The sequence below is a fragment of the Antedon bifida genome, chromosome 5, assembly GCF_963402885.1.
Source record: "Antedon bifida chromosome 5, ecAntBifi1.1, whole genome shotgun sequence".
NCBI classification, from domain to species: Eukaryota; Metazoa; Echinodermata; class Crinoidea; order Comatulida; family Antedonidae; genus Antedon; species Antedon bifida.
Window position 1 is genome coordinate 13,833,745 of NC_136230.1, and position 9,270 is coordinate 13,843,014.

A 9,270-nucleotide genomic window follows, 5' to 3' on the forward strand; every position below is an offset into this window, starting at 1 on the left:
TTTTTATTAACATGCTTTTAGTTTTTTCTGTATTTATTTTTAATTCATTCTTAGCGTATCATATTGGAACATAATCAACTGTCTTTTGCAGGTTATAGTTAATTTCCTCAATCGTTTTTTCTGAAACATATAACAACGTCATCAGCATAAATACAACAAGACCCATTTGATTGTGATATGTCGTTAATGAAAATCAAGAAGAGAACTGGGCATAGACCACTTCCTTGTGGGATTCCAATATTAATGTTTCTTTGTTTTGACATTTTGTTATCGTGTTTTGTTCTGTGTTCTTTCACTAAGGTACTGTAATTACTGAACCATTTAATGTCGTCGTTAACAATACCGTAGTTACGTAATTTTTCTAATAGCAAGGCGTGATTTACAGTATCGAAACATTTGGAGATATCTAAAAAACATATTCCAATCATTTCGTACTAATTTAGCGACTCAATCCAATCATCAATCACCCTATGCAAGCAAGTGATTGTTGAGTGGTTATATTATTATATTGTTATTGTAACCGAATGAACACTTTTAAAAAGCAGAGTGTTATCAATAAATACATACCGGTATGTGAACGGCCGACACTAACCACAATACATTACAATAAATTACTCTTTGCAGGCCTACATTAATCTTTGATCACAACATTGGATGCGTTATTATGTTGCCTGTAAACAGTCATTCTACATGCTTTATAGAACTGATTATTTTGTTAGGAGTACTGTACATTTATATTGATACATACATAATAAATGGAAACCAATATTGCTAGAGTTTTATTAAAGCAAAGGTTCCTTCTATGTTTAAATGTAATTATATTTAGCTGATAGTTTTGTAATGCTGTTTACATTTTAGATACACAAAACAAACATGAAATCATATGAAGAAACATTCAGGAATCACAAATCGTGATCTTAGAAATTATACTCATCACTAATGTGTCTATTTTAATATTTGAAGTAATATTTTCTATATATTATGTCATTTGAACAATTGAATAGAACATGAACTCAGTAATTATGGATTTTAACCCACGAAGCCTCTAACTTTGCAACCAAACATTTTACCGGCCCAAACGAAGACAATTGAAAAAGTTAACATGTTGCTGATCTGGTAGATACCATTGAATTGCTAGCGAAACAATAAGCCTGATGACGCTTAGCATTATAAGAGTTTCATAGAAATGGGCGAAATTGGTGGCGTTTTAAAGTACAAGTACTTAAAGAAAACCAACGTTCAAAAATCTAAAAAATACTAAACGTAAGATTGAAATCAAAATACGGTAATATCTAATCACTCATTTGAAGGAGATCTAATATCAGCTTGTAATTTTACATGTGGATATTCTTTAACGTTATTTAAGGAGTAAATTTGTACAGGCCCGAACACGACTACGTTTTGATTGTACCGCCAATACTACAGCGAAGAAAACAAGGGTAAGGCTATTGTTTATCTTGACAACCACTATAGCAACAAGGCCTAGCTTTCCTTTGTACGCACGCTTCAAGCTCTAGTAAGCATCCATTGTTCAAGAAAAACGTCTCTTGCTATGGAGACATCAACTCAACCTAACACACAACGGGTTAAACCAGTATTTGTAAAAGATGATGACGACATTCGGAAAAAGGAAGATGAAAAACTGTGATAACCTTATCGGAGCACAAAAAGTGAAAAACCTATGGCGAATATATATAAACGACCATAATGAAAGAGTTAAAGTAATAACTGCAGGCCTTAACATTAAAGAAAAGCAAGTACCTGTCTACGACTTGAACCCATACATAAATAGAGATGAAAATTCTGTAAGAGTACTGGTCAAAGACATACCACTGTCTGTTAGAAACGAAGAAATAACCGACTCGTTAAAAAAAATAGGATGCAAGATCATTGGAGAGATACAATTAGTAAAATTAAATGGCAAATTATCCTGCTTCTTGAATGGAGACCGAGCAGTAATTGTAGAACGATTTAAAGGAAGCTTGCCGAGATTTCTTAAGATCAACAGCTTCAATGCTAGGCTTTTCCACAGCAACCAACAGATTGAAGTAACATGCTTTCAGTGTGGTCTTGTAGGGCACAAAATTTATGAGTGCCCTAAAAAGATGGAAAATACAATCTGCCACATATGCCGTAAACCTGGTCACATGGCAAAGCATTGTAATAATGTTGCTAATACAACAGACTCAAATTAATGGCAATGTTGATTATGAAGAAAGTAATACGCAAGAAATAAATGAAAAGAAACAAGACATGGAACAAGATGAAGAAGCGGGTATTGAAAATGTTCAAGAAGACGCTATTGACAGAGTGAAAACTATAAGCCAGGAAGGTAACGAATCAACGGAAACGAAAGAGCATCAAGTAACCAAGAACGAAAAAAAGAAAAAAAAAGCAAACAACGTTGAACAATTGAATAAAATCACCGACAAGATTAGTAGTAACAAGAAGAGTTTGAGGCCGATCAATGACTTCGCAATTGCTAGTAGCGCTGAGCCGGCAAGTACCGGTACTAAAGATCAAGCTACCACAGCAAGAGAGAACTTTGCAGCAGGAAAAAGAAAGAAACTCACTGAAAGTGGAGAAAAAAACGCAGAAAAAAAGGACAAGAAATCTGACTCTGTAAGTTAAAATTGCTTGTCTGGTTCTACTGATGCTATAGTTGACATTGTTTCAACTTTAACATTTATTCTGTATTTATACATATATATTGAATGAAAAAACAAAAAATATAAATAATTCTCTACATTTAATATATCTAAATGTTAGAGGTATTAAAGAAAGGTATAAAAGGAAGAAGATATTCAATTGGTTAGATGACCAAAAGTTCGACATTGTTTTTCTACAAGAAACGCATCTTGATAAAAATGTTGTAAACTATAATAAGACGTTGTGGAAAGGCGCATCGTATCATAGTTTTGGAACGACGAAAAGTAGAGGTGTCTCAATATTTTTTAAATCAGGGTTTGATCCCAACGATATTAAGTGCAAATATAGTGATGATGAGGGTAGACTGATCATCCTTAGAGTAAAATACAATGATAAAATGTTTTACTTCTTTAACATATATGCACCCAACAATTACAAAGAAAGGTATCTCTTTTTTAATAAATTAGAAAGAAAGATTGATAACTTAAAGGAAAGGAACACCCTGGGCTAAATGTGCCACTGTACTTATAGATAAATGTAATAAAAACATGATTACAATGGTTCAAGTTACAATAGTAAGCAATTTAGTTAAAAAATAGACTTTTAAACGTCAAAATATCGGAAATTGAACAGCGCCATTTTGACAGGTTAAGAGCAATTATGTGACGTCAGATTAGGTGGACGCATTCAAGCAAATCCAAGCGTCCATGGTTTTTAGTACAGTATTTAGTGCGGATAGCCATAAATAAAATCAAATAAATAGCCTAACATACCTAATATTTTCGGAATATGGCTTGGAATTTTTATAATGCTGAAAATTTGGAACCAGAATATACAGAAAGAGAGTTAGTTTTGCGTCGTGCTGATGAGGAAAAAAGAAGAGAAGAAGAAGAACATTCTCGAGCAAAACAATCCGTCGAAGAATGGTGTACTTGCGGCCAGTGTATCAGTATGCCTTTAGCTGAAGAATGTTTTTGTTGTAATGAGCTTGAAAAAAGAATGGAGAAAGACAAAGACGAAGAAATATGTATATGTCAGACAATTAATTTCCCGAAAGTATGCCTGGACGAAGAAGTTTTAAAAACGGCATATACAATGTTGGTTCATGTCCGGGGATATCGGGACAGGAGAGTCGGTGCGTTCGATAACAGGTAGGCCTACGTACACACACCGCTAAACATTTTGACGGGAATAGCTTTAGGCCTAGACCTATACAGTATAAATTAAAACCGCAATAAACACTTACAAATTAATATTCGTAATATACCAGATATCACCATAATATTTGTTTTATTGTATTTCGGTGAGTCTCTTCTCCTGCTAGCTATATAGGCCTACCTAGACCTAGTCGAGCCAGGGAAAAAGCGCGCGACTCCGATGGTGCACCGAATTTTCGTGTTGGCATAGGCTAGGCCGCCCAAAAGCCATGAATGATTATTGTATAACGTAGTTGTACGGTTGATGGAAGGCATCCATCGTATATGATGAGATTTATTTACTATTAAACACTTCAGAATTTATCCCATAATAAGACTATTAAATTAATATATTGTTTAATTTCAATCTTTTACATTACTTTTTTTCAGGAAGTTTCGTTGGATAGCATACCAACAATTTAGTTATTACATCCATCAGCACTTGGGCAAGCGTGTCAGAAAAGTAATCCCTTCTTGTGTAGTCAATGCGATTCGGATAATGTATCCTGAAACGAATGGATGTTATACTGGCTTCAAAAACCTGTCAGAGGTTCAGTATGCAGTGAATGACAGTTAACATTGAACTGCTAAATGATGAAGTTAAAATACATTTGTCTGTTTTTGTAATTTTAATATAAATTATTTCATAAGCAACTTGCTTCTTCAGATAACCGTTTTTATGTGTAAATAAATGACGTACTCTGTAGAAGTACATAAATAAGAAAAATGTGTAAGAAGTTATTTTTGGATAATATATTTGTTTTGCAGATACACTCACCCAAGTCAAAATTGTGTAATTCTTTTTGTAATAATCATTTTACACTCTCTTGGGTTAGATTATCTGCATTGTTGAGTGGAAAGTCTTTTACAAAAATACAATCAACTTGCCCAAGTCAAATTTATATGACTGAATGTTGTATGTCAAATTTTGTAGTGTTTAATATTTTGAATTCGACTTGGACAAGTTTAACTGTAGCACTATAGTTGGAAGCAATTAAAAATACGAAAGAATACAGGTATATTAACATCCAAATTTATTTCAAGTTACTGAAAGAAGATGTGAATTAATACTGTTAGTCATGTTACAGTACAGTATTTAGCATATGAATATTTACAAATTAAGTTAAAATCAATTAAAATCTACTATTGTGATGGTTGATAGCCTGGCTTTTCTGTGGCCTTTGTACTGGAGCTATGTTTACAGGCAATGGTGGTAGAGTACTAGGAGGCAGAGATTGTCCATCACGCTTGTACTCAACAACTTTGTCCATCAACAAAGAAACAAATGAATAACTCTTTTTTTCGTAGACTGGGCGAACAGACCATCTTTTGCACATTTTGGAATAGGCTTGAGTGTACATGAGTGTACCCTTGTTTGGGCCTTGCGACGCAACCATTTGCTCTCTGCCTAAATTTGAATTATGGTCGATGGCGGCCAACTGTGTACGAGCGAGCATACTTTTAAAAGGAAAGTGTAAACGTTTAGGACAATATTTCAACATCATTGAGTGATAGGATTCAATGTTCCCAGTGTGACAAAAATCTGTCAAGCCTGACAATGCGTCTAATATTCCCTTATCCATCACAACACTTTCCAGTTCTCTGTAGGCTTTTGATGATGGTTTGAGCCACTTCTTTCGCTCATCTTGCTCTGGTGTGTATGGAGGATGACCACACGTTTTGGTAACATCTCCTTCCTTCCACTCATGTTCGCCAGTTAAATGGCGGAGAAGAGATAACCATCTTTCCTTCAGAACACTGGCACTTCCTCCGCAGTGTTGGGAACAATTCCACAAATGATTGGATATACACCGTATCCAAGGCACGAGCTCAGCTGTAGCTTTTGTTTTGCTGTTTTCTGCCAGCTTCTTGCGTACACTTTTAGCCACGTGCCATACATCATACTGGTGCTTAATTTCCTTGTATTTGTCCCGCATTAAACATTTTATTTGCACATGCCTGTCTGTTGCTACGGTATCAATTGTGCAGCCAGATTCTGTTAATCGGTTTAATGTCCGAATGAGCCCTTCTTTCTCCATCGCGCAAGAATTTTTCACCTCACTCACCTGTATTAGTTCAAAGTCTAGAATTGTACCAGTTTCCTGTTCCATTAAAGTATATGTACAAAACTTGGCATTGTAGCCAGGAGAATCACATCTCCCATCTCCCGAAAGTTTAAGTCTCTTATCTTTGGAGGTTTCAATAGCAGTTTTGCGCATTTCTCCCCAAAATCTGTTGATGACTGGAAACAGATACTTTACTTGAATTTGTTGGAAGGTTGTTTTCCCAATCATCTCCAAATTCATTGTTCGACAAAGCTTACTTAAAGATGTGTATGTGCTGCCACTTAGTAAAATTGCGGCTGCAGTTAGCAGATTACCCGCTGGCATATTCCCAAGCATTGGTTGTGACAGCCAAGACCATTTGTGCCCATTAGTGCATTGAAAGTTTACTTTTACCATAGTGCCTTGCTGTGATTTCTGTAAATCATCTACACCACCTTGACATACTGAACACATTGTGCGATTTAAAAGAGAGTCAAGTGCACTTTCAAAGACTATAAATTTCTTCTCTTTGACAATGTTATCTTCAAATATCAGCTCCTCTTCATCATCGGTACTCTCTTCCGATTCAGAGTGAAGCTCTGGTAAATATATTTCATCATCTCCATCACTTTCATCAGTAGAAGAATCACTTTCAGTATCGTCACTGCTAGATGAATCGCTTTCCGGAATTGATGGTACCGGTCGTTCTACACACAAACTATAATTATGGTCATGTAACACAGTCTGTGGGGTCGCCAATTTCTGTAGAGCAGGACAGGTTGGGCAGATGCAGAAAACACCATCTGTTTGGACCCCAATACTGGTAACAGTATCAGGCTCAGAGTCAGACATCGGCTCAGGCATCTGCTCAGGCAAAGATTGAACATCTATTGATGCTGTAAGCTCTGCATCACATTTTTTATTTCCTTGTAGAATTGCTGTTAACAGCTGTAAAATAAAAGTAACAATAATTGATTATGTTCAAATTATTTCATCTGGTTTTTCTATACAGTAGTTAAATATATTAATACTAGAATAAATGTAATTTAAATAGTTCTTGCTTTTAGTTACTGTACTGTAATTTCTTTTAATTGTACAGATTTTGTAATCTATCATTTGAACATTATTGTTATACAGTTGCACCGGTTAAAACAGCCATTGTGTACGATATTAACAATAAAAACATTATAACAGTATTAACAATTAAAACATTTTGAATTCATACCAATAAGGAAATGTTTTACAGGAAAATACAATTTAATAATATTTGTTTATTTTAATAATATTATTGTTATTAATTTATCAACAAGTTGTTGTTTGATTTACGAAAATTATATATAATCCTAGGCCTAATTAAAATCTTTTTAATATGAAAATAAACAAGATAGTGTCAAGTGTGTATATTATTATTATTAACGGTCCATATGTCAGGTCTATACGAGTAAGTACGTACCTCTTCACGTTGTTTTTTAGCACTACGATTCTCTGACGAAATTCTTCTCTTCCTTGTCCTTGTTGTCGCTGCGGTACCGCTGCTACTACTAGTACTACTACTACAAGAATTACTAGGCCTAAAACTCGTGTTGAACGAAAATAAAGTAGGCACTGCATCGTCAACCAACAGCCTCCGTTTGGAAGGTTTGCCAGTTAATTCCCCTACCAAATCCCGTTTGAAACAGCTAGGCTCAAAATGGTCCGAACATACCGCAACATGCTTCGTTACAACCGGATTGTCTCGCTTAATGTTCACTAGCCATTTCTTTAACAGGACAGGTCGGTTCAAAGGTAGCCTATGAAAGCTGACATTCTTTGTAGAATCCGTCTTATTTGTGCAGCCAAACGCTGTACAAAAGACCATTATTGTAATAAACACAGTACAGTATACAAAAGAAAGGAATTAGCAATAAAAGTAACAATAGATTAACAATAGCTGAGAGATTTACGAATTGGCTTGCAGAAGAAAAGATCGATCGAAGGTTTGTTTACCAAGCCAGCGCATGCTCATACCGTGTCATCGCCGTCCTGCATGACCGCATGTCGCGTTATTAGCCAATCATGTTAGCGGATTCGCTTAGCCAATAGAAGCGCCGAATGCAACCGCGAATCTTAAAATTTTCGTCGGCCGTATCTGACGTCACAAACAGGCTGCCTAGAGCACAAGATGGCGATTTTCAAAAGTCTTGAAAACAACATTAAAATCCTGTTTACTAGAAAACTACAAATCCGATTTCAACATAAATTGTTCTGAATATTAAGTTGGTAGGGTTACTTTTATAATAGTTAAGTAAAATATTAGGGTGTTCCTTTCCTTTAAGTATTACCAATGACGAATTCATAATTATTGGAGGAGATATGTATTGTATCTTAGATAGAAAGTTGGATCAAAAAAATAGTGTAAATCTATATGACAGTTCACCGTCTGCTTTAAAAAAAATGTATGACTAAACATAACTTAATCGATATATGGAGACATAACAATAAAAATAAAACCCAGTTTACATGGAGAAGGACAAATACATATAGAAGACTCGATTTTTGGTGCATATCGAGTTCCCTCAATAAAAATGGCAATGTTTTGTCTACAGACATTAGACCTTCGATATGCTCAGATCATGGCCATATCACTAAAAATATCCAATGATCAACATCAAGACAAAAGAGGTCCAGGAGTATGGAAAATCAACAATAGTGTTCTAAATGATAAAGAATACGTCCGAAAAATAAAAGGAATAATTGAAAATACAAAAAAAAAATGAAAACAATCTGAGACCAGACGTGCTCTGGAAATTACTTAAAGTAAAAATAAAATAATGTTCTGTAAAATTTTGTAAAAACAAGAAAATGGAAAGAAATTTGTATAAAGTAAGCTTAAAAGAAGTCAACGAGCTTACACAAAAGCTTAATCAAGTATACGATGAAAGAATCGAAAAACAATTAATTACAAAAAGGAATGACTTAGAGAGCATTATATTTAGTTGAAGCAAAAGGTGCAATTGTCAGATCCAGAATTGATTGGTTTGAAAAAGGAGAAAAAAATAATAAATTCTTCTTAAGGTTAGAAAAGAATAATGCTAAAAGAAAACACATTAAATCTGTTTTAAAAAGTAATGGAAAATATACATCTAACAATGATGAAATTCTGAAAGAAGAAGTTCTATTTTATAAAAACATATACTCTAATAAAGAAATACCTCTAAACGATATGAACAAATATCTAAAGCACACAGAATTAAAAACGTTGTTAGAAGAAGATGTAATAAAATGTGAAGGTCTTGTAACAGTGGATGAATGCACACAAACAATTTTTAAAATGAAAATAAATAAGAGTCCTGGTATTGATGGATTAAGTGTAGAATTTTATCGTACATTTTGGGAGAATG

The 9,270-nt window shown here is 34.4% G+C and overlaps 1 protein-coding gene across 1 annotated transcript; it reads left to right on the forward strand.

Annotated features, from left to right (window-relative positions):
- The first annotated feature begins 3,400 nt into the window (after positions 1–3,400).
- LOC144843162 (P2X purinoceptor 7-like) lies at positions 3,401–4,521 on the forward strand. Its single transcript, XM_078699886.1, has 2 exons — positions 3,401–3,800; positions 4,236–4,521. Exons 1-2 carry the CDS (start codon positions 3,439–3,441, stop codon positions 4,420–4,422), a joined length of 549 nt encoding a protein of 182 aa, XP_078556012.1. The 5' UTR covers positions 3,401–3,438; the 3' UTR covers positions 4,423–4,521.
- The last annotated feature ends 4,749 nt before the right edge of the window (positions 4,522–9,270 follow it).